Here is a 27,381-nt window from a genome sequence, read left to right as displayed (position 1 = left end):
CCACTACTTCCTCGTGACTACGGCTAGTCTTTATTCCTTGTGAGCGGCTGACCTCATAAACTCTGCAGTTATCACAGGATTTTTTATGATCCGCGAACATCTTGTCAATCAAACTGCAACATCTTGTCAATCAAAACATTATCTACGTGGACTGACAGAATCGGCTTCAGCGATCAAAACGATCAAAAAATTGCACAAGGCCTGGATAGTCGTGGATTTTAAAAACACTCGGTTTACGTCTTGGAATAAATTCTGAAAAGGATGTCTGCCACTACCAGCGCTGGTGCGGATGAGCAAGTGGAGTGCGGCTGTGCCGAAGGAAAGATGTGTCCTGTAAAAGCCAACATAGACTCTATGTTTAAACAATGTTACAGAGAGCAAATGATCGATCTGATGCGTAAAATCATAGACGATGCGTCTGATCCGAATCATGATTGTACGACGGATTCCAAGCGCGTAACAAATCTCAAGAAAGAAATGGACGTTGTAAGAAGCCTGAAAAATAATCCATGGCCCGATTTGTCGAGCTTGTATACGACCAGCAAGGCGCCGATTTGTGTAACGACCAGAAAGATTCTGTATGTGACGGCCGAATGTAGCGACGAGATGTACATTAACGAGACTCTCTGACTGTGTACGTGCATAACGGATTTGTGTGTGATGTTAGTCGCTAAACATTATGGGTTCGCGATACATGAAATTATTGAAACCGTCGTCAATTTCATAATAGAACAAAACTTGAGGGCCTGCCGAGATTTTCTTTTCTGGCTAGATAACTTGTGATGTCATCACTATTATTTGTAATAACAATTTGATCACTTTCTTCATTACTTCATTGTATGCATGTAAATTCAACACTGTATTGTTGAAATAAAAGTTTGAATCCCTTCACTGGATATTCTTTCACCGAGTTCATTTTTTGGATTTTTATGATTTAGCATACGTCCGAAGAGACTTACAAATGAGTACACAGTCGTGGATACTCTAACGGGGTAGAATGGACGGGAGTAGATGTAAGAGAAATATGAAGAAACAAACTTGTATCTGATATAAACTAGGATAGTATAATGATATAACGTAAGAGATAAAATATTTTATGAAATCAAGCAGATTCACAGAGATATCGCGGCGTATGAACAAAGGGGTTGACGGCAAAACTAGAAAAACAATCCGCAAGGCCTAGGAAATTACACTTAGTTGGTGAAAATAAGAATGTGAAAGTCCGTTTAAACAAATTTAAACAGAAAGAATGAGCAAAGTCCTGGAAGCGTACGATTGTACTTGTTTAGATTAGATTCGACTTTATTGTCATTATGCAGAGTACAAGTACAGAGCTAATGAAATGCAGTTAGCATCGAACCAGAAGCGCGAGAATATAGTGTTTTATATTCATAAAAGTGCAGAGTAAGTAAAGCTATGACATACAGAAAGTACAGTGTAGTTGCTATATACGTACAATATCGATCGGAGTATATCCAGAATATAAATATGAATGCAATGAAGGATTATATATACATTATGAACAGCAGGAACGTGAGAACGGTGGTAATAAATACAGTCGAATGAGTGTGCAAAAGTATTGTTGAACGATGTATCATACGCAAAAAAAAAAAAAAAAAACTGTAGTGCGATGATATTTTTTGTAGAAATAGTTTACTGTGCTTGTACATTAACAACTTTAGACAGTTTATGGTGTAAAGGCTTTAACCATGTGATGTTTTCTTAGCGTAATGCGATGAGAAAGTGTGTGGTTTACAGTTCGCTACGGCGCGATGAGATCTAGAGTCCGTTAAACACGGCAAAGTCAAGAAATCTCGCAATTTTAGGGCGAAAGAGTTAGAACAAACATTTGTCTATGCGGTGTTAGGCTATACTAAACTCGCGGTCATTATAAAGTTTTGTATGTTTATTTTCATTTCAACATATTAATGAACGCTGTTACAGATTTTGTCTTAGTAACGCGCAATACAATAGTTTGTTAAAAGATAACGCTATGGGCTGTTTGAGTAACACCGTCGTCGACGATGCTTGAAGTTTTCACCGCTTACAGGCGCCACACTAACTTAAACCTGTAACTCTATCATAATTATTTAAAATAACTATAAACTTCATGCGTGACGCCTATGTAACTGACTAAAACTAATATGTATGCTAAACAAAACATTTGCGGTTGTGAAAAAATGAAGTGAATTAATAGATGTCAGAAACTGCTCGCCTCGTGTTTTCTTAAAGAACAACGGGTTATTTAGACGTGACAGAGCGCAGTTCCAGTCGTAGCGCAGTTTCTGGATCAGACCTTAAACACGATGAATGACTGAAACAGTCAAAATCATCCCGTCTCTCACTTAAATGAACGACTTATCAACAGTGGTTTATTGATTGAAATACCGTACAAAGACAACCAAACAATAATGTATACAGTAGTAGAAAAAAAAAGCTATTTACAGAGTTGCATTAAAACTTTCACAATAGTTTAGAATACTGGATTTCACTATTAGGTATTTGTTATTCTGATACGCGTTTCCTGTATAAAAGAGTAAGTCTATAACCTTTTCAGGTGAATGTAGTGCAATCTTATGGATCTTAAACGTAATCACGTTACAACGAGGTGACATAGTCCCTCTAGCAAATCCGTCAAAAGTGGACAAAGCAGAAAAATCTCAGCACGCGGTAGATGATAATGCTTACGACCGAAGGGGCATAGGCCTACTCTTTAATGTCAAGCGGAAATGTTGAAACGAGTACGACGAGTAAAATGTGAACGTCGTCATCGGCTATATGAACAAGAGCTCTAGATGTAGGGGTGATATTTTTATGCTGTAAAATTCCTATGAACAGGCAGTGTATGTTTGACCGCGGTCAGAGAAAACTCTTCATCAGAAAACTGCAAAACAACGTGTCAACAGATCGGTCGACTATCTCTGGTAAAAATAAATAAATAAATAAAATTATTCATGTTTACGAGTCACACATTGACAATTTTTGTCTCATGTGCTCATTACAGCTAAAATCACTGAATTATGAAATGCAAAAGTGTGTATGGCATTTTTCTATAACCGTTACAAAAGTGAGAACATCGTAGTTCTCAAATGTGTTTGTATTACAACGGTAGCCCATCTAACAAATCTGTCAGAAGTGGAAAAGCAAAGATGTTTAGCACATACACACGTACACCAGAGATGTTGCTTTATTTGAATCAAAGAAGATGGCCGTAGGAACTGATAACAATCTTTAATGTCGTCGTGTTGTGTTTTGTCAAAATAATAAAAAAGTTTGGGCAAATGTTTAATAATTGTTCTTAAATGAATAGAATGCGCTCACCCCGCTCTCTTTCCCACGCGAGAGTTAGCATGAACTTACAGGAGTCTTAAAACAGAATGTGAATTGTGTCATCGGCTATCCGAACACGATGACTAAATCTAACGGAGTAATAAAAATATCATTTACAAATCAAAAAAAAATAAATAAATTCTATATGCGTTGTAAACGTTAGTTTTCTTGCTATACTGTCTTTCTTAGTGATTTGGCCGCTCGAATACACGAAAGGTTATGGATAAAAAAACAAGTAGTAATCTAGTCTCAACAAGAGTGTGGAAACTTAAACGAGTGTAACGTTTGATGTTGTAATAGTTTTAAGTGTAAAACAGCTAGACTTCATTTTTGCGTCGATGCTTCATGCGATCACACTTTTTGGACAGACACGAAGTTGCGCTAAAAGAAATATCTTGAAGAGAAAAACTGTAACTTAATTTCTTAATTTTCATTTATTCCTATCACGATGACGAAATGATGAAATTGCGAACGGTCGCCCAAAATCTTGATACGGTTAAATCTCGAGGTGTAAGAAAAATGTCATTTACAAAACATTGTGATTCTTAGATGTGAAACACCCTTGACATGATCTGCTGGCTTGCAAAAATAGTCATAAATGTTTTAGCACGGCTATTTACACCAATAGTATGAGAACTGTATATTGTGTCACTCGCATAGAAAATTAATTACCGTATTATCCGGGTCAAAAGGAAATGACGATAATAGTTGACACATCCTTAGCTCGTACATGTCTTTCATTTTGAAAATCACAGCTGCCGGTGCTTTAATTTTTTTAGTAAACCATTTAACATTACACGATGCCTACAAAATAATCAAAGCGTATGTTTTCTGTTCTAGGTAAGAACATTTACACCTAGTGTCATAGGCCGGGTAAATAATTTGAAAATAGTATTTCTGTCGAATGAGAAAAGTTCAGTCGTACATTTAAAAAATTTTCTGATGTAGAAATTATGTTTCTGCCAAACACATCCAAAGAGAAAGAGTTTTCTACTCGTGTGAGAAAAGCACTCGGGGGCATAAATTATATGAAGAAACAATGCTGGTCATCAGGTTATTTAAAAAAATAAGACGATAGACGGCGTGCCTTGCTTTAGTGACACACAATGTGTTTAAACACGTTTCAAATTGTAGGTGTAATTATTTTACTGACTTTAAGCAAAATGTATATTTGTTATTTTACAGTACGCATACAATCTACAGGATAGAAGGATGCGGATACAGTAAAATACAACTATAAACTTTAAGAAAAGTTAACTTTCATTACACTAGTGTAAAGCGATCTTACAGTAACTGAAAAGCACTACGTAAAAAGCCCGAAGGCCAAACAACTGATGGAAAACACGTTGGGGGGATACTGTCGGTTAAATATATCGTTTTAAATAAAGAATATAATATGGATAGTAAGGATACTTTTAATATAAAATAGAACTACAGCTGTACAGGCGGTCACTTTTATATTTTAATTTTGCTTTTAAATGGAGGTATTTTGGAACGGTTAAACAGAGGCCCTGCAAATGTCTTTCCTGCTCTGTGTCTGAAAGTACCGTAGATATGTGAAAGGTTTACGACCGTAGCAACGCACATAAATTACATCTCTAGGATGCGTGGGTCCAGAAACCCATCTCTCCTGAACCATCTTTAATGGGTGAATACGATCGAGGGTCTTTCTCTGAAAGAATTCTTCTAAAAGATCAATCAACTTCATCTAAACTTCACAGTCTATGCTGCGACAAACAAATTTAGCATACATTTAAAGCAAAATCAATATTTTTAGCTTCATTTTTAAAACATACAGAAAGACTTTGGCATCATGTTTCATTGTCTGTGTGTGTGTGTGTGTGTGTGTGTGTGTGTGTGTGTGTGTGTGTGTGTGTGTGTGTGTGTCAGTGTGTCCGTGTGAGAGAGGGAGAGGGAGACAGAAAGATGGTATTAAAAACTTTGAAGATCATGCAAAAAATAAGAACTTTAAAGAATCTAAAGTGATTAATGCATAACGCATCTAATATAATATAATTATATATATATGATATGATATAAATAATTATTATATAATATTATATAAAAATCTAAATATTTTAGGTAATATATATCATCATTTTGTTGAATTAAGAAACATTTAAACAGATGTAATGAATTACATCAGATGTAGTGAGGGTACTGATTATTCAAACATTACATTAATGTTAACTTTGAAATAATGTACCCCTCTGGCTTAGATCATGCGGTCTGGAACTCCACCCTCGCCGCGCGCGGGGTGTGTGAAGCACCCCCCTCAGGTCTCACATACAGGAGAATACCCCAACTTGGACCTGTGAGATTCTGTTTATGATTTAAACATTTTACTTTTATTTTTTTAAGTCGTATTATTTTATTTTGGGATATTTCATTCATGTTTGGACATCTCTCCCCGGTCTAAAAAAATGTAAGGGATATTTTTTTTATATGTATCATCAGAAATGTTTATTTTATATACTATGCTATCACATTTAAAATAAGTGATCTTTTTTTTAAGTTATACTTTTTTTTGTTTAATGAATTGCTTTAGGATGATGATGTCATTATATAATTATTTATTTCCATATTCTTTAACCCCTGGAGTCTGAGTGGGTTTTGGGGTGACTGGAGGTATTTTGGCCTCCCCCAGACATTGGTGTTATAAGTATATGTTGAATACATGATTAAAAATGTATGATAAATGATTTGGTTTGGTTTAGTAACATGTCTGTTACTGCGATGTGTTTTATAAACATGATGAATACTTGTTTAAAACGTGTGTTCTGGTTTAGTAACACGTTGTTATATATAATTGTATTTATTTATTTTTTCATATTTTTTAAAATAGAGATAAGTCTCTTTTTAACTTGATATGTTCATGCGTATGTCCGCTTGTTTATTTGGTTTATCAGAATACATATATATAGTGGAATGGATATTATAGTGATATAACAGGGTACGTGTGGTTTATGATTAAATGTATAGGGTAGTCATAATTCAGATCGCTTAAAAACGAAATTTAATTAAAAAAAATGCACGTGCATGCAGCATTTTAGTGTGTGGTGGTACTGTAGGTGTACGGTTAAAATAAATAATTAAACAGCTTTTTGAAAAAGATATGATATAAAGATGGATATAAAAGGTTTTAAATATAATATAGAAAATGTTTTGCAACGATTAATGTGAAATGAATTTAACTGAATTGTGTCAACGACACATCCGGGTTCCTCAATAGACCATATTCTTCATTGTGTTCAATTATATATTTTTTCCCCGATCCTGGTAAAATGTATATTTTTAGTGATGACTAAAACGAATGTAAATGTTTTGTTTTATATTGTTTGCGAATGTATAATGTGTTTATATTCATTAAAAGAAGAAAATAAGACTTGGAGACGAATGAATGTATGAGAGGGAGAGAGAGAGGGGTACAAGAGATGCTAGCCGCGCACCAACCGTAATTCATAGGTGAACCGTCAGAAAACTGTCAAAACACGGTACTCCTGCGTGAGATACGTTAGTTTTAATTAGCAATGGCTTTGAAGATATTGTGATTTTGTAGTAAATTCGGACGAGTGTGCACTGTAGCGTGCAGACATAGACAGTGGGACACAGAGGGTCAGGATCAAAGCTGATGTGAAAACAGCTTCTTCTGCCCCCTAAAAAAATGGATCTTGTTTTATTTGAAACAGTCGGTTTCGGTATATTTTTTAGAAACGTTTCATTTATAACCTTTTTAAAAGAACACAATGTTTTTTCAACCTTAGTTAAATTGCTTTTAGATTATGTATATTATATAAAAGATAGAATATAAAGAACGGCATGTTTTTCAACTTTAGCATGATAATTAATTATATTATATAAATTATATAAATATTATATAAATTATAGAATGTTTTATATATAAATGTGAAATAACTAAAATGTTTTCAACTTTAGCATGATGATTATTATATTATATAAATTATAGACTGTTTTATATATAAATGTGAAATAACTGAAATGTTTTTCAACCTTAGCATGATAATTAATTATATCATACAAATTATGTTATATATATATATATATATATATATATATATATATATATATATATATATATATATATATAAATGTGTAATAACTGAATGTCACATATATGAAATAAATAAAATGTTTTTCAACTTTAGCATGATAATTATATTATATAGATTATATTATATAAATTATAGAATGTTTTATATATAAATGTGAGATAACTGAATGTCACATATATGAAATAACTAAAGTGTGTTTTAAACCTTTAATTGTTTTAGTAAATTCTATAATGTTTTATATATAAATTATATAATGTTTTATATATATATATATATATATATATATATATATATATATATATATATATATATATATATATATAAATGTAAAATAACTAAAATGTTTTCAAATTTAGCATGATAATTACTATATTATATAAATGATATAATGTTTTTATATATGAATGTGAAATAACTGAAATGTTTTTCAACCTTAGCATGATAATTAATTATATTATATAAATTATATAAATATTATATAAATTATAGGACGTTTTATATATAAACGTAGAACACACCGATCCCATTTATACACTGCTCAGGAATGTAATGGGAGGGTGGAGAAGCCATATAATCACACACACACACACACACACACACACACACACACACACACACATAACCGTATAACTGGGATAAACTTCAAACAAGCTAACTGACACAAACTTCAAACAGCTTCTGTCAAAACCACATGATCGATGCATCGGGAGGGTTTCCTAAAACCATGATTTAGAACTAACTAGGTCAATAGGGTAAAACTTTCTGTCAAAACCACTTGATCGATGCGTGGGGAGTGTTTCCTTTACCGTTTAAACTAGCCATCAAAAACTATAATTTAGTACTAACTAGGTCAATAGGGTAAAACTTTCTGTCAAAACCACATGATTGATGCGTGGGAAACGGTCATAGGTTAGCCCATGAACTCATTCCGGAAGTTCAACCCATCCATCATAAGGTCACCGGAAGTTCAACCTGTCAAAAGGTCAAAGGTCAAAGTCATAAGTCATCATGACATAAGCAGCATCATAATTACTACTAATGTACCACTTATTATAGTAAAACACTGAAGCTTTTGGATTGAAATATTTAACAAAGCATTCGAACAACTGGCCACTTTTATCATGTTCTTTTTGTGATCGCACTACTTTCAGTGACTTATTTCTTATTAGTTTTCTGATAACTTCTCTTTGATTTGTGAAATGATGGGGTTGCGTGACGTTGCTCCTGAGAGGCGTGTAAAGGGAGACACCCCTCGCTGCAGACTGTAGCGCGGTGACGACACGTACCTACGTCAGGTATATGTTCACCGTGCATGCGCAAAGTGACGTATGGCATGCCTATAACATGCATGCGCATTATCGTGGTCAAAGTCAAAGTCACCTTTATTTATATAGCGCTTTAAACAAAATACATTGCGTCAAAGCAACTGAACAACATTCATTAGGAAAACAGTGTCAATAATGAAAAAATGATAGTTAAAGGCAGTTCATTATTGAATTCAGTTATGTCATCTCTGTTCAATTAAATAGTGTCTGTGCATTTATTTGCAATCAAGTCAACGATATCGCTGTAGATGAAGTGAACCCAACTAAGCAAACCAGAGGCGACAGCGGCAAGGAACCGAAACTCCATCGGTGACAGAATGGAGAAAAAAAACCTTGGGAGAAACCAGGCTCAGTTGGGGGTCAGTTCTCCTCTGACCAGACGAAACCAGTAGTTCAATTCCAGGCTGCAGCAAAGTCAGATTGTGCAGAAGAATCATCTGTTTCCTGTGGTCTTGTCCTGGTGCTCCTTTGAGACAAGGTCTTTACAGGGGATCTGTATCTGGGGCTCTAGTTGTCCTGGTCTCCGCTGTCTTTCAGGGCAGTAGAGGTCCTTTCTAGGTGCTGATCCACCATCTGGTCTGGATACGTACTGGACCGGGTGACTGCAGTGACCCTCTGATCTGGACACAGACTGGATCTGGTGGCCACGGTGACCTCGGAACAAAAGAGAAACAGACTAATATTAGCGTAGATGCCATTCTTCTAATGATGTAGCAAGTACATAGGGTGTTATGGGAAGTGTTTCCGGTTCCGGTTTACCTAATTAATGCAGCCTAAAAATCCTTTAACGGATTTGGCTAATAAAAGCATATTAGTATGTTATGTGTATCCCAGGTTAAAGAGATGGGTCTTTAATCTAGATTTAAACTGCAAGAGTGTGTCTGCCTCCCGAACAATGTTAGGTAGGTTATTCCAGAGTTTAGGCGCCAAATAGGAAAAGGATCTGCCGCCTGCAGTTGATTTTGATATTCTAGGTATTATCAAATTGCCTGAGTTTTGAGAACGTAGTGGACGTAGAGGATTATAATGTAAAAGGAGCTCATTCAAATACTGAGGTGCTAAACCATTCAGGGCTTTATAGGTAATAAGCAATATTTTAAAATCTATACGATGCTTGATAGGGAGCCAGTGCAGTGTTGACAGGACCGGGCTAATATGGTCATACTTCCTGGTTCTAGTAAGAACTCTTGCTGCTGCATTTTGGACTAGCTGTAGTTTGTTTACTAAGCGTGCAGAACAACCACCCAATAAAGCATTACAATAATCTAACCTTGAGGTCATAAAAGCATGGATTAACATTTCTGCATTTGACATTGAGAGCATAGGCCGTAATTTAGATATATTTTTGAGATGGAAAAATGCAGTTTTACAAATGCTAGAAACGTGGCTTTCTAATGAAAGATTGCGATCAAATAGCACACCTGGGTTCCTAACTGATGACGAAGAATTGACAGAGCAACCATCAAGTCTTAGACAGTGTTCTAGGTTATTACAAGCGGAGTTTTTAGGTCCTATAATTAACACCTCTGTTTTTTCAGAATTTAGCAGTAAGAAATTACTTGTCATCCAGTTTTTTATATCGACTAAGCAATCTATTAGTTTTTCAAATTGGTGTGTTTCACCGGGCTGCGAAGAAATATAGAGCTGAGTATCATCAGCATAACAGTGAAAGCTAACACCATGTTTCCTGATGATATGTACTGAGCCTTGAGGTACTCCATACTGCACTTGTGATCGATAGGATACATCTTCATTCACTGCTACGAACTGATGGCGGTCATATAAGTACGATTTAAACCATGCTAATGCACTTCCACTGATGCCAACAAAGTGTTCAAGACTATGCAAAAGAATGTTGTGGTCAATTGTGTCAAACGCAGCACTAAGATCCAATAAAACTAATAGAGAGATACACCCACGATCAGATGATAAGAGCAGATCATTTGTAACTCTAAGAAGAGCAGTCTCAGTACTATGATACGGTCTAAATCCTGACTGGAAATCCTCACATATACCATTTTTCTCTAAGAAGGAATATAATTGTGAGGATATCACCTTTTCTAGTATCTTGGACAGAAAAGGGAGATTTGAGATTGGTCTTTAATTAACTAGTTCTTTGGGGTCAAGTTGTGGTTTTTTGATGAGAGGCTTAATAACAGCCAGTTTGAAGGTTTTGGGGACATATCCTAATGACAATGAGGAATTAATAATAGTCAGAAGAGGATCTATGACTTCTGGAAGCACCTCTTTCAGGAGCTTAGATGGTATAGGGTCTAACATACATGTTGTTGGTTTAGATGATTTAACAAGTTTATACAATTCTTCCTCTCCTATAGTAGAGAATGAGTGGAACTGTTCCTCAGGGGGTCTATAGTGCACTGTCTGATGTGATACTGTAGCTGATGGCTGAATGGTTGCAATTTTATCTCTAATAGTATCGATTTTAGAAGTAAAGTAGTTCATAAAGTCATTACTGCTGTGATGTTGGGAAATGTCAACACTTGTTGAGGCTTTATTTTTCGTTAATTTAGCCACTGTATTGAATAAATACCTGGGGTTATGTTTGTTTTCTTCTAAAAGAGAAGAAAAGTAATCGGATCTAGCAGTTTTTAATGCTTTTCTGTAGGATATGTTACTTTCCCGCCAAGCAATACGAAATACCTCTAGTTTTGTTTTCCTCCAGCTGCGCTCCATTTTTCGGGCTGCTCTCTTTAGGGTGCGAGTATGCTCATTATACCATGGTGTCAAACTATTTTCCTTAACCTTCCTTAAGCGTAAAGGAGCAACTTTATTTAAAGTGCTAGAAAAGAGAGAGTCCATAGTTTCTGTTACATCATCAAGTTGTTCTGAGGTTTTGGATATGCTAAGGAATTTGGATACATCAGGAAGATAACTTAAAAAGCAGTCTTTTGTGTTAGAAGTGATGGTTCTTCCATACTTGTAACAAGAAGTAGGATTTACAATTTTGGCTATATGAAGTTTGCACAGAACTAAATCATGATCTGAGATATCATCACTTGGCTGAATAATTTCAACACCATCAACATCAATTCCATGTGACAGTATTAAATCTAGAGTATGATTTCGACAATGAGTAGGTCCTGAAACGTGTTGTCTAACACCAATAGAGTTCAGAATGTCTATAAATGCTGTTCCCAATGCATCGTTTTCATTATCAACATGGATATTAAAATCACCAACTATTAAAACTTTATCTGCAGCCAGAACTAACTCGGTTCTGTAAAATCACCAAACTCTTTAATAAAGTCTGTATGGTGCCCTGGTGGCCTGTATACAGTAGCCAGTACAAACATAACAGGGGATTTATCATTAACATTTGTTTCTCTGGATAATGTTATATGAAGCACCATTACTTCAAACGAGTTATACTTGAAGCCTGCTCTCTGAGAAATCCTGAAAACGTTGCTATAAATTGAAGCAACACCTCCCCCTTTGCCTTTTAGACGCGGCTCATTTTTATAACAGTAATCTTGGGGGGTGGACTCATTTGAAATAATGTAATCATCAGGTTTTAGCCAGGTTTCTGTCAGACAGAGTACATCTATATTATGATCAGTGATCATATTATTTACAAAAAGTGTTTTCGTAGAAAGGGATCTGATATTCAATAAGCCAAGCTTCATCATTTGTTTATCCATATTGCTTCTGTTTTTTATTTGTTGAACCTCAATTAAATTGTTAATCTTAACTTGGTTTGGACGTTTTTTGTTTTTTCTAGTTCGGGGAACAGACACAGTCTCTATAGTGTGATATCTAGGTGAAAAAGTCTCTATGTGCTGAGAATTAACTGACCTCTGTGACGGGAGGCGGCTAGCAGACGGTCGGTTTAGCCAGTCTGTCTGCTTCCTGACCTGGGCCCCAGTTAGTCAAGTATAAACACTAAGACTATTTGCCAAATTTCTAGAGAGAAGAGTGGCGCCACCCCAGGAGGGATGAAGACCATCTCTTTTAAGCAGGTCAGGTCTGCCCCAAAAGCTTGTCCAATTGTCTATGAAACCTATGTTATTCTGTGGGCACCACTTAGACATCCAGCCATTGAGTGATGACAATCTGCTATGCATCTCATCACCACGGTAAGCAGGGAGGGGACCAGAGCATATTACAGTGTCTGACATCGTGCTTGCAAGTTCACACACCTCTTTAATGTTATTTTTAGTGATCTCCGACTGGCGAAGTCGAACATCATTAGCGCCGGCATGAATAACAATCTTACTGTATTTACGTTTAGCATTAGCCAGCACTTTTAAATTTGCCAAGATGTCAGGCGCTCTGGCTCCCTGTAAACATTTGACTATGGTGGCTGGTGTCTCTATATTCACGTTCCGTACAATAGAATCACCAATAACTAGAGAACTTTCATCAGGTCTCTCAATGGGTGCATCACTGAGTGGGGAGAACCTGTTTAATGTTTTGATCGGAACAGAAGAGCGGTGTTTTGACCCACGACTACGCTGCCTCACCGTCACCCAATTGCCCTGCTGCAAGGGCTCTGTTTCCGGAACCGAACCATGTACAGGAATCCCTGAGCTAGACGCATCCAAAGCCGTATCTAGAGCCCTAACATTCTTACTGTCCTCAATTAAAGTTTGGATGCGTGTCTCTAATTCTGAAATCTTCTCTGTCAGCCTAACTATTTCCCTGCATTTATCACATGTGAATCCCTCATCAGCGACAGAGATAGATAAACTGTACATGTGGCAAGAGGTGCAAGAAACAATGATAGGAGAAGCCATTACTCACCGTGCTTGATGAAAATTCTTACTGCGGTTGTTTGATGAACTTGTGAAAAACTGGAGCGAGGGAGAGGAGAAAAGAATACAGCGATAGGTTCGAATGAAAACGCTAATGACAAGCCAACGAGTGCTAACGCTTTGCAGGTGTACTGCACTCATGGATATAAAATAAAAGTGAACAGATGTAAAAACTGCACTCTAGTGGTGCAGATGTAAAACCGTTTTTCTCCCTTTTCACATTTCGAATCACATTAGAAAAGCAATAATAAAAGTTGTGAGGGAGGGCTTTATTATCCCAATAAGGTGGCATCCATTTAATAATTTGAATTTAAATTATAATTTACACTCAATAAGTTTTATCGCATACTGTTTCATAATGTACTACAATACTGAGGTGCAGATAATTGCCACTATTTGCAATAAGTAATATAAATAGCACACAATCCTGCTATTTTAACACAGTGTATATAGAAACTATAGCTATTTGCACTTATTGCAAAAAGCCACTGCAGTGGCGGATCTAGAAAATTTTGCATGGGGGGGCAAAGGGGTGGCAAGAGGTCTTGGCAGGGTGGCAGGGGTACATGGAATCCCTATATATGAATTGCTTTAAAAAAAAAACACAAAAACACTTTTAAACTACAGTAGTCATTGTTTAATCATGCCCTTACACACTACAATGTTTTTTAAATCACAACACACACACCAGTTATGTTTAGACTACTTAATTCTATTGTATTTGTTATTTCCCCAGTTGTAACCTGGTTTCATTGCTGTGATATCTGAGAGGAATTGGATTTAATAGGACTGCTTAGGCTTAGCTAATCAAATGATCGATCTCCTAACTGGCACTGTGTGTTGTAACGTAACAGCCCAAACTAAAATTGGGTATTTTTATTTAAAGTAATTAATTAATTATTAAAGCGATTTAAGGGAATAAAGAAAAAGAAAGGCTTGTTGTATTAGTGAAATAATTGTAACTATTTGCAACTAATATTTTATTTTTAATTTACATAAATGAATCAAGGAAATTATAGCATATTTTCAATTCAAAAAGGCAAAATTTTATAAATAAATAAAAAAAGTTGAACTTTTCTATTGTAAAACAGTCAAGTATTAAATTATCTACTTACATTTTACCAGGCATTTGTTAACTTATTTAATAATTTTGACATTGATGAGCTAGACCGCTGAACTTCTAGTCTTCCTAACAACAAACAGAGTGTTGCGTAATGTAGTGCATCAGAGCAGCATCAATAATAATATCAAGTGAATCTCTTATCTGCATCTTAAGTTTATTGCCAATAATAATGACAGGTTTGCGAATGTGAACTCGGTGAGCTCGCGGAAAACGCATCTTCAGCACAGCGACTCATTTAAACGCCTCTGATTGGCCGATGTGATCAACAGACATGTCTGTGATTGGCTACAATGCTCAACGTTGCAAAAGCACGTCAAAAGTACCTTTAATGCAAAGGGAGAAATATAAATAAAAATGTAATATGCACTGTTCATGATTAGTTAATCGCGGCCGCTGTAATCTTATTCACATTTGTTTTTCTGATTAATTGTTTTGCTCTGTGAGAAAGACAAGTTAACAAAATATTCGGGGCTTTACTAAAAACTTTCGGGGCTTAAGCCCCATTAGCCCAGCCCAGGGGCGATTCTAGGGTCAGAGCTTTAGGGGTGCTGAGCACCCAATGAGCCCCAATGCCTCCACCCACCCTCTTTTCATACGGAAACAAAAAATATGTCTATTGAAAAATAACTTTATAATTTTAACATTGATTCAACTAACTCCAAAAAATTTTCTTTTTTTGAGACCTTTTCAAAACAACAGCTTAATTGTGAGAGTTCACACAGACAGCCCCCTGTAACAAACACAAAACCTTCTTCACTCAGCTGGTTTTCCTGACCGTTAACTCCATGTGCCTCCTTTTGTATCAACAGTCATCAGATTGGTTACATTAGATTCAACTTTATTGTCATTGAACAAAGTAACAGGTACTTGGACAACAAAATGTAATTCATCTTCTGTAAATTATTTACAAATGGCCATCTCTAACATATCTGGATGCACGCCTGTCTGAACTTTCATAAACCAATATGTCATCAATAAATAATAATAAAAAACAAGCTTCATATCAAGAGTCATTTTAAATGTCTTTTTTTATTATTATTATTGGGCTTAGAAACTTTTTTAAATGACAAATTCCTTTCACAAGAGAAGCTTGTGAGTTTGAAATAAATAAATAAAAAATAAAAGCAGGGGACCATTGACTAGATAAGTAATTTGATACAAAAGCAGCGGGTTTGCATTATCTGTTACTTTAACTTAACTCTTTTCAGCAGAAAAAAAAAAACAAGACAGAGGTCTTTTTTCTTTTAAAGAATTGTCGTATGTCCATTGCTCACTGCCACACACACACACACACAGAGAGAGAGAGAGAGAGAGAGAGTAATGCTAGGAGTTCAGGAGTTAAGCCTGGTTCAGGTTAAATCCTGTGTGTGATGAATGAATAAATACAGCAAAAGAAAAACATGAAACTTTCTTTTATTGTCTAGTTTGATAGTCAGCCACAACTGAAAAATAACAGATATAAATCTAGGAATTAATAACAATTCTTTTAAAAAGCCACAGTGAGTGTTTTCAGTGATACGTCGTTTGTTTTCACTCAAAACGCCAGGGCTTCATGTTTCCATGACGACTGACGAGAAAAGACGCACGTGACGTCATGTTTACATGACTCCCGAGTATTAAATTAACGATAAACTTTAACAACAGAGACACACGTACGCACTACACAGGTACGCAGTTTATTTGTTGCGCTTCTGTTTTTGTTTCACGCTCTAGCAGTTAATAACAGAACTGCATGCGTCTTGCGGAAGAACATTGTAACCGGCGTCACTTCTCTCCGTTTATGACTATGGACGAGTCACCCAGGTCCTGTGCTACTCCACAGCGGCGGGGACCCGCCGGACTAAAATAGTCCGAAAATAAACACTTATTATAGATGTACCATAGATTATAGATGTATAGAACCACCATGGTGGTTCAGGATACTGACTCCAGTATTCACCGATATGGTTTCGGAACTTAGTTGCATCATAACCGATCACAACACTACATCACGGGTTCTCACTCTGCGTGTGTTTCGCGCTGGATGACGGTCGTGCTGAGCGGTGCAGGTACAGAGGAGAAGTAGAAGAAGAGAAGAGGATGACACCATTTGCTATGCGGGGATGTTTTCATTTTCCTCATTAACACCCACAAACTACGGAGTATGTTTTGGACATTATTTGACCGTGTAAAAGACGAACAAAACTTTTAGAATAACAACATTTCTCACTCCAAGTTTTAGGGGTGCTGAGCTCCTTTTTAGGGGTGCTTCAGCACCCCTAAAAAGGGGCTAGCCTCGCCCATGGCCCAGCCCTAGCGCTGCCCCTCAATATTTTATATTTTTTATTAAGCTGTTCTTGTCTTTACTAAAATCAGGCTAATCAAAGAGAAGAGTGCTCTTACAAATCACGAGGGAGCGATTTGACCGCTGATTTTGCCTAACGTAATAGACTCGCTGTTTTTGCTGATGCTGAATCGTCTTTAGCATACAATGCATTCATTACAAATGTAACTTTAAGTTAAACGTGTGTTTAAACTACACCTGGGGAAACTCACTTCACCTTCAGAGGATCTGTCCGGGGCAGTTCAGTCTCTGGTTGCAGGGCCACCGCACCGAAGCAGACTCGCTGTGTGTATGAGCCAGACTGAGCGAACGCCGCTCTGCACGTTTGAATCAGGGACGTAACTAAGTATTTGAGGGGCAGGGGGGAAGGGCGAATAATACATTTAAAATTAAAAATTAAATTGTTCACTTTTGGTAAATGTATTGGACATAGTGGTGGGTTGTTTTTGTAAGTACAGTTTTTGGATCATTAAAGTTAGGGGGGCAGCTGGGGGGGGGCAAGGCTTTAGAGTGGGGGGGCACCTGCCCCCCCTTGCCCCCCTGTAGATCCGCCCATGAGCCACTGGCTTTCTTATTTTAATCTTTCCTGTGCCATGGTTCTTGTTTATTTAATTATTTACTATAATTTTGGACATTTTTATTTTCCTTTGGAAATTCTGCATGTGAAATATTTCAACCGATAAAGTAGTTTTAAGTTCAGTGGACTACATATAGTATATTTTCAGTGTCTGCATCCCATTTTATGCATGGTGCCTCCAAAAAACCAAACTGATAACAGTGATTTTTTTTTTCAAAGAACAAAACAGAAAATATAATTGTATATACAAATATAGATTAAGATTATAGACATGACACAAGAAAAAAAAATCTACTTATTCTGAAATTCACCTCAATCACTGATAAAACAATCAGTCGAGCAGAAGCCCTCAAATTCTTTGAATGAATGAAGCTCATACAGGACTCCCCTCCTGCCATTCCTCACACACCCAGGTGGACAGTCTTTAAATATCTGACTGCACCATAAGCACTGGGTCAGAGAAAGTGTGAAGTTTTTTCAATTTGAAAATGTTACAGTTGAGGGCAATACAGTCCATCAGAGAGAAGAAAAAAAACAGATAGTTGAGAGGAGACCGAAAGATGAAAAAAGACAGTCCTCACTACATGTTAAGGAGTTAAGAACTATCTAGACACATGAAGTGGGCCTCTTCTCTGAATTTCTTCTCACTGACAATGTCTCTAAAAAGTCATATGAAGTCATATGAAGCTAAATATAACATGTAACACTTTACAATGAGTTAATGTATTAATTAACATGAACTAACAATGAACAATACATGTGTTACAGTATCTACTAATATTTGATAATGCTAGTTAATGAAAAAGATTACAAATATGATAATTTTTTTTATTAATTTATTTAATTAATTTATTTATTTATTTTTGCAATGCATGCAACCATCAATGGCATTACTTATATTAATAAAGTCTTTCTGCTCTATTTTAAGACATCTTTAAAAGCTACTTTTGGTTAAATAGGACTTTTAAAGACCCTTTAAAGATCAGCAGAATCCCTGTCACTTTGAATACTATATCATAAAACATGTCATAAATGTTTGAAATCGCACACATTTGCAATGACACTCTATGATTATGAACAAAGCATCCTTAAAATTAAAATCCATTAACACAAACTCACATTTTTAAGAAAACAATTCTATTATTATTATTTATTTTTTATTACTTTACTGCCAGCAAATCTCAAATCCACCATACCTTACGAACATCCAGAAGTGAATGAACCTGGACATGCACATTAATGCCAGTCAGTATGACGTGTATGTGTATTTACGGTAAATACATGAACATGACATCACCACGTTACTGCGCATGTGTTTTATTCAGGCCCGCTGCTTGACTAATGAGTGCCCTAAGCAGGATTGTATTATTGTGACCCCCTTCCTCAAATATCATGAAAAAAAAATCCTACAATAGGGGTCAAAATAGAACTTTCATAATATTTTTTTTTTAAACAAATCAATTGTATTATTTACAAATTACAAGTGTAGCTCTATGGCTGTGACTTTATTATGACTCTAATCTATTTTATACTCTCAAGCATTCAGAAATCATGCAAAAGAAAATTAAGTAGTTTTACTATAATAAAACAATGGTTTATTTTTTTTTAAGGGTTGTGATGTTAACATGTTTTTTGTTGAAGAAATTAGAGAGGCTGTGTCATCTATATAAAAAAAAAAGGTGGTCAAAATGTAAGTAAATATTTGAATTAAATGTTTGGCCAATAGTCTAAAAAAAGGATTTGATTTTCCTGTAACAGCAGCAATTACACTTTGGCTCGCTTTGCAGGCATTTGTAATAACACATTATAAGAGAGAAGAATTAATGACTAGTTTTGTTTGAAAACTACATATGAACTACATATAATGACTTAAAGCTACCGAAAATGCAATGACTTTTCATCGACTAAAACTATGAAAGACTCAAATGACTAAAATGTGACTAAGACTCAAGATAAAGACTAAGACTAAATCAGAAATGCGTGTCAAAATGAACACTGGTCATAATTCATAATAATCTGTGTGTGGTTCACTCTTGATCATTATATTAACATCAGAATAAAAGCAGCTGTTGATTGTGTCTCATCAGCTCCTGTGATTCTGGATCCAAACACTGCACATCCACTTCTCGTCCTGTCTGATGATCTGACCAGTGTGAGAAACAGCTGGAACAGACAACCTCTTCCTGATAATCCAGAGAGATTTAACTATTATTCCTGTGTTCTGGGTTCAGAGGGTTTTAACTCAGGAACACACTGCTGGGATGTGGAGGTTAAAGAGAGTCCATGGTGGAGTCTTGGAGTAACTACAGAATCAAACCAGAGGAAGGGACGTGTTTTCTTTAACACTGATGTCTGGTTTGTGCAGCGAGGATGTTCTGATCGTTTTGGTTTTCGTGTTAAACAGGATCTCGAGCGTGTGAGAGTTGATCTGGACTATGAGAGAGGAACAGTGTCATTCTCTGATCCTGTAACTAACACACATCTACACACATTCACAACCACCTTCACTCACACACTCTTTCCTTTCTTCAGTGGTGTCTCTCTGAGGATCTTATCGTTCAATAGTCAGTAAATGTTACTCCTGTAGTTCTGGATCGATCTGCTTTCATGTTTTACACTCATCATGTTTCCAATATTTGATTCATATCACAATTTCAATATTTGTTCAGCATTAAACTAAAAGAATAAATGTTTATTTTAGTTAAATGTACATTTGTTCATTGATGTAAATGTTTAATCCACATCAGTGCTGAATTAAATATAAATACTATAGAAATACTTGATTAAAACGGTTTATAAAAATCTGATTCTCAGAACAAAGTCTCTGGGACTCACTGAAAACTCCTTAAAAGTTTGACTCAGATTCTGAACAAAGTTTGATAATTTGATTAATTGAAAATGTGATAATATGATTTTAGTAATGAAGGGTTAAATGTTTGGTCATGATAATTAGGGTTTAATCATGGAAATGCATTGAGTGGGAATCCTGAGAAGTTATTATTTCTGTTTCTCAATAAATGAATAAATGAATGTAATTGACTTGCTTGTTTAAATCAGTCGTGTCTCTGTCAGGAAACTTCATTACAACACGACAGTCATAAAAATAAGAAACAATCTGATTAGAAAAGGATTTACTCAGCATTCAGATGTTTCTCATGAGGAGGATTCATTTATTTATCTGAAAAAGGTTTCATTAATGTCAAATACTAAAATATATATTCCATCTAAATTACACTATGATTTATATACAGGCCTCTATTTTTAATTTAAGAAATTTAATAATAGAGGCACATAGGCTAAAATGAACAAGTTTGATATGTGCTTTTAATTAATGGAATTATTTAATAACTTAATGAATTATAATTAATTTAAATAATGACAGCAGCCTTCTGTCCCGATTCTCAGGGATTCATCTTACCTCAAAGTGTCTTTAACTTTAACAGAACGAATATGAATCAGCTTCAAGGACCTGAACTCTTCTGTTTATGTAGCAACACGTCATGTGATCGACTATCAGCCAGCGGGGTCACATGACACTCATCAGCCAATAGGATTGCAGGAGTGCGGCTCCATCAAAGATCATCGGAAGATCCTCGAAACTCGTCATGTTTCGCTTTATTGCTTGTTTTGTTTCTCTTTATCGAATCGAGATTTCCGGTCGCTGAAGCCCGATGTGTTGAGAAGCAGCTGCAGGTGAGACAGAGCTGCTTTCAGCTCAAATCTTCGGTTTTAAAGCTCCAGTTCTCAGCATTTCAAACACATATCTGTTTATTTCCTTCTGACTGATTCACTTTGTATCGGTTTCGTCTCAAGTTAATCAACTCAGCGTCATTCATGGCTTAGGTGGGGTTTCCTTTTAATTTCGGTATTATAAATGACGTCCTCGTTGTTTGTTACATTTTTTCCGTGTCATAAAATATCTCATAAAATCTTTAATTTGCGTGCAGTTCCGTAAATAAGCAGCGAATATCATAAAAATTTGTAACTTATTACGGTAGTGGTAATTTGAAATAATTACATATTATATATGTGTACAAATTATAATATATTATTTATAATAGCAATATTGTAACAGTAATATGATGTTGTAATAATTATAATTTATGACTGTTTGTTATATTTATATACTTTGCTTTCCTTCTGTCATGTACAGTGTGTGTGTGTGTGTGTATATTTGTGTGTGTGTGTATATATATATATATATATATATATATATATATATATATATATATATATATATATATATATATACAAACACACACACACACACACAGATCTGGGTAGATTACTTACAAATACCTTTAGATAACTTTCGACCAAATTTGTTTGTACCACATTGATATAAAAATACAAAAGAGTAATAAAATATATTCCATTCGTTGGAATGAACAACAGGAAGTGCATTAAACATTATATTACATCAAGGTTTCCTCATAAAGGAACTGAAGTGGTTTGTGGTCTAATGAAAAGCTAATAATTAATTCAATCTCAAAAATGTAAAATGAAGATAAATCTCTTTAAAATAACATCAATCAAAATAAAACAATTACAATTTTTTATATTTGTTTACCTGCATGTCATGTGAGTCTTAACTAACAGAGAACTGTGAATATGCAAATTTGATGATTAATTATTCAATTATTATATTTTTATATATATATATATATATATATATATATCAGAGGACAAAAAAATTTGGGACTGTCTGCATTAAAACTAAATAATAAATAATATGAATTAGTGCATTTTAATGTATTTAAAAGTCAAAAGCCTCCCAAGACACAGTAATACATGGTCGAAGAACTTTCTAAGTGATAAGTCAAAGAAAAATTAATGTTCATCAGTAGTTGATGCAGTGTTGAAATGTAGAGAAAACGCTTCTTAAATTGAAATGTTTTTTTGTAAATCCAGTGCTCAAATGCTGTAGCCACCTGATCTTTGTGTGAATGTCCAGAAATGTCTCAGGTTATGTATGTAACCATGGTTCCTTGAGGGAACACCCTCTGCGTGTATAATATTCAGATTGACCAATCAGAATGAACTATTTGATGCTATATAAACATGAACATTTGAATTCATTTTTGAATCTGATCATTTAACCCTCCTGCTGTGTTAAAAATGACTTTTGTTTTGCGGATCAAATTAACCCCCATTGGATTCCATGCAAAAATACAAATAAATCCCCAACAGCTCTCAGAGACGATGAGAGATGAATTTTCTAATATGTGGTATATCTAACTAATAAGTCTGAACCAGATTGATAGCTCTGATCAGCTCTGCGGGTCTGTGCAGTGAATTGACTGAGTGTTTTCTCCAGCAGACTTGTGTAAGTGTAATGAAGTCATTCTCTGTGTTGTTTAAACTCTGGCTGTGGTGCATGTTGTCTGAATTGTAATGCACACTGTTGCATGTGATGCAGGACAGACAGGAGCACACGACCGAATGACCGCCAGCAGCTGAGAGAAAACTACTGTGAGTCTCAATGGACCGCGCTCATGCCTTCATTTAGTGCATAACGTCGTCTTATGTCCAGCATCATTGTACAGATTAACAAATAATGTTAGCTTGATTTGTGTCTAGTGTAGTAAATGATTGACTTACATTAAACAATGAAATATACCATTAAAATTATATCAGTTATTGGATGTTTAAACTTAAAATTATTTGTAAATATCACTGATGTACTTTTAATGGTTTTATTTTTGTTTTTTAGAAAATAAAAAATACATAATCACTATATTGCATATAGAAACGTGTATGAATAATAATGACAGAAATAATGTGCTCTTTGTAAAGTATTTCTGTATCTCACTTCAGCATGAAAAACTGTAAATAGTTGAAGAATTTATTCAAACAATACATTACCGTACTAAGTCTATAGTGCACAAATCTTAATTTGACTGGTCTAGTATACTATGTTGGGATAATATTTCAGATTTAGCAGTTTTTGTTTTTTTTTGTTTTTTTTGGTTTCAGATTTTGAACGATGAATTACGTTTGTCAGTAAAGGAAAGCCAAGTTCTCCATAGCTTTCTTAAATGTTGCAATAACTCACATTCATAATACTAAAGCTCCAAAAAATGGCTTTTTTTTTTTACTTTGTCCAATTTTAATTTCTAAATCAGTTCATTTAAATAAACATAAACTGAGTTACACATACTGATTTATAATTCCTTCTCCACCTTTCACTGCTAGTTTTGCCCTTTTGTACCATCCTAAGAGCCACATGTGTATATTAATTTGAATTATATAATATATTAAAGTCTCTTCTGTTCAGCAAGGCCACATTTATTTGATCAAAGCAGTCAAATTTGTGTAATATTATTGGAATTTGAGATAATGATTTTCTGTGTGAATCTCTGTTAAAGTGTAATTTATTTCTGTGATTTAACAGATATTCACACAGAAAATAGTTATTTTAAATTGTAGTATTTTTTCTCATTTTCTACTGTATTTTTGAATGAATTAATAAATGCAGCTCTGGTGAGCAGAGTTTTTTTTTTTTTTTTTTTCCCGAGAATCGTGACTTCTTTCAGAAATATGTCCCTGGACTTCAGTTCACAGGACGAGGAACACAAACACCATGTCATCTAAATCATCTCTTCTTAAAGTCATTCTCCTGGGCGACGGTGGAGTGGGAAAGAGCTCGCTCATGAACCGCTACGTCACCAACAAGTTCGACGCCCATCTCTTTCACACCATCGGCGTGGAGTTCCTCAATAAAGACCTGGAGGTGGACGGCCACTCGGTCAAGCTGCAGATCTGGGACACGGCGGGTCAGGAGCGATTCCGGAGCCTGCGGACGCCCTTCTACCGCGGCTCCGACTGCTGCCTGCTCACCTTCAGCGTGGACGACAGCCAGAGCTTCCACAACCTCAACAACTGGAGGAAGGAGTTCATCTACTACGCCGACGTCAAGGAGCCCGACAGCTTCCCGTTCGTGCTTTTGGGAAACAAGGTGGACGTGACAGAGAGGCAGGTGACCCGTGAGGAGGTGCAGGAGTGGTGCAGGGAAAGCGGGGGATACCCGTACTTCGAAACCAGCGCTAAAGACGCGACTAATGTCACGGTTGCGTTCGAGGAAGCCATCAGAAGAGTTTTGGCTTTGGAGGAACGACACGAGCATTTGATTCCAACAGACATCGTTAACCTGCACAGAAAGCCTCGCAGCAACACGAGGTGCTGTTAACAGACCAGAACCACCTCCATTAGTTAATTTATGATCTTTAAACGTTATATTTGAACATGCACTTACTCCTAAACACTGGGTTGCTTTCACTGGGTGGCTTTCTTGTATCTGAACTGCCTGAATTTGAACAATTCTGTGCATTCAGGCGTCTTGTGTGTGTGTGTGTGTGTTGTGGGATTTGAGCCGGGTTAATGCATGGACGGATATCATTTTGTCTTGCATGGCAGTTAAATAGTGAAGAGCACTGCAATGCACTGCAAAAACATGCTTTTTTATTAAAAATATCTAAGCGTCCTTAAAACAATAGGATTTTATTTGAGAAGTGCAGCTGTGTAAGAAAATAGCACTTATTTTCCACTAACATATTTTTTATTTATTTTCCGTACCTCAAATCATTTTGTTTTAAGTCAAAATAAAAAATAAATGCATTATGTGGAAACGGGTCTATCACATGCTGTTTGAGTCTTACTGTAATTGCATCTTGTTTTAAGGATGTTTAGATGTTTTTACTGGAAAACAAGACAAATGCTGATTTTTGTCACTGTTTTGTGTGTGTTTGATTTTCTTTTCCTGTAATTGTGATTAACTTTAATTTAATTTCTAATATATGTTAACATGATTATGTAGAGAGTGCCAAATATATACACTGTACTTGTACTAAAATTATGGATGAGGTGAAGCGTTTAAGCACTATTTTGAAAAGAAGCACTAAAGTCTAAATATTGTAGATTGTTCAATTAAAATGAAAGAAGTATTGAACAATAAAATAGTTTATTTGATTTAAGGTTATTATTGGACAACATTAATGTTGACCACAGGTTATAGACGATGCATTTTAATGGTTTAGTGTGTAATTTCTGCAGAAAGCATTCCTGTGTGATGCTTTAAACACGTCTTTAAGAATAATCTTTATTCACAGACATCTGTCGTACAGTAGCAGGTGAGAATGAACTGAAATGTGAAATATGTATCTGACAGTACAAACAACACACCTGTATATTTATGCATTAAAACAGGAATGCAAAAACAAAAGAGTACATGTATGAAATGAATCGCCTGAGCAGATGCTTCTTTCCTCTCGAGAGCTGTGGAGCGAATCGCTGCGTTGGCTTCAGAGAAGGGATTCATTGCAAACTGGGTAAAAACACAACGTTTTCAAATAAATGCAAGGCATTCGTACAGTACTGAAATATCACTACAGAATAACATATGATTTACCTTGGTGTACAGATCATAAATATCATTAAAGAAGCTCTTGATTATATCCTTTGATTCCTCGTCTAGCTAAAATAAGTTAATTACTTGTGTAATAATTTCTATTTTGTTTTTTGATTTTAGTTTGTTATTTTAGTTATTTTAATAATTCAGCTGCAAAAGGCAGTTTCTTATTTTCAATTGTTTCTTTATTTTTGTTAATGTTCATTTCACTTTCAAGTAACATTTTATATCAGCTAGATGGTTTATTTTATATATATATATATATATATATATATATATATATATATATATATATATATATATATATATTGTCATATTTCATTTTAATTTTAGTTAAAGATTTAGTAATTTTGTTGTGTTTTTTGTCATTTTTATTAATTATGTCTTTTATTAAATATCTATGTAGTTTTTATTTATTTTTTTAAATAGTTCTTAAGTTTTAGTTTTCAGTTATTTCAGCACCTCAATCTAAACTAAACCGAAATACAAAATGAAATAAGCAGAAATAAAGTTTTTCTTTTTAAATATATTTATTTTACATATTTAATTTACCTGATGAAGCTGATGCAGGACAAACTGAAGGAGCAGGTACAGGCCAACATTATATCAGCACGATTTCTATTCTATTTAAGTTTTTAAAATATATTCTAGGATCATTTTATTTATTTATTTTTACGTACTTATTAAAATGTTTGACTTTTGACATTTTTGTGACCGAGAGTTCATATATATATATAATTTTTTTTATATATGTCATTTTTAGTCATATTTTTTTGGATATATGTCTATATAATTTTTATTAATTTGATTTCAGTTTTACTTAAGTATATCAAGTAGGTAGACTACATGAAAGCATGTTCACCATTAGAACGGACAATTCTTCTGAATATTTCTATATTTTATTTTAATTTGTCTTTAAATATATTTCAGGATATATATATATATATATATATATATATATATATATATATATATATATATATATATATTCATTTTATTTTAATTAAATTTTAAATATATCTATACTCTATGTATTTATTTATTATCTTTATTATTATTGTTGATTCTAATTGTGATTACTGCAATACAGTATATTATTTGTGGTATTTAATTAATTTGATCTTAAACTATTAAAATTGTAGTCTATATATTTAGTACCATTATTGTGTTTGTTATTGAATCACTTTTTTAATTAATATATTTTTTCATCTCTCTCTCTCTCTCTCTATACATATATATGATCTTTAAAACTTGTTCATTATTTAAGTGTAATACAATTTCTGTAATGAGATCTTGAGCTGCAGCTGCTCCTGGCAGGTTTCTGGTTCTTTAAAACAGTAATAATCAGTTGATTATGTGGGATTGTTGTTGTATTAATGAACACAACTAAAGAAGCATCAGAAAACAGGAGACAAGAGGAGATTATTCTATTTTTAGCTTCACACTCAACT

General features: G+C 34.8%; 2 protein-coding genes across 15 annotated transcripts in view; both read left to right on the top strand.

The window, feature by feature from the left end:
• LOC132153232 (E3 ubiquitin-protein ligase TRIM39-like) overlaps positions 1–20,151 on the top strand; it is a 70,874-nt gene extending 50,723 nt beyond the window's left edge. The window contains exon 6 of the mRNA XM_059562594.1: positions 19,611–20,151. Within this exon, the coding sequence (XP_059418577.1) occupies positions 19,611–20,095 (485 nt within the window). The 3' untranslated portion in view covers positions 20,096–20,151. The remainder of the gene's footprint in view (positions 1–19,610) is intronic.
• An 841-nt stretch (positions 20,152–20,992) lies between these two features.
• Positions 20,993–25,479, top strand: LOC132153233 (ras-related protein Rab-9A-like). Of its 14 annotated transcripts, XM_059562601.1 has the most exons (6): positions 20,998–21,216; positions 21,337–21,366; positions 22,798–22,849; positions 22,943–22,995; positions 23,500–23,534; positions 24,090–25,479. In XM_059562601.1, the coding sequence occupies exon 6, from the start codon at positions 24,107–24,109 to the stop codon at positions 24,710–24,712; it is 606 nt and encodes a 201-aa protein (XP_059418584.1). In that variant the 5' UTR covers positions 20,998–21,216; positions 21,337–21,366; positions 22,798–22,849; positions 22,943–22,995; positions 23,500–23,534; positions 24,090–24,106; the 3' UTR covers positions 24,713–25,479. The 14 variants fall into 14 exon arrangements, with proteins under 14 accessions (XP_059418590.1, XP_059418594.1, XP_059418591.1 ...); XM_059562605.1 differs by lacking the exon at positions 21,337–21,366 and having other exon boundaries at positions 22,948–22,995; XM_059562599.1 differs by lacking the exon at positions 21,337–21,366.
• Positions 25,480–27,381: the final 1,902 nt, after the last annotated feature.

This window comes from Carassius carassius, chromosome 11 (genome assembly GCF_963082965.1).
Source record: "Carassius carassius chromosome 11, fCarCar2.1, whole genome shotgun sequence".
NCBI classification, from domain to species: domain Eukaryota; kingdom Metazoa; phylum Chordata; class Actinopteri; order Cypriniformes; family Cyprinidae; genus Carassius; species Carassius carassius.
Note: the sequence above shows the minus strand (reverse complement) of the source record. Positions and strands in the feature narration are given on the sequence as shown.

Coding starts and splice junctions, on each gene's coding strand:
- LOC132153233 (XM_059562607.1), top strand. CDS start 24,107: ATGTCATCTAAATCATCTCTTCTTAAAGTCATTCTCCTGGGCGACGGT.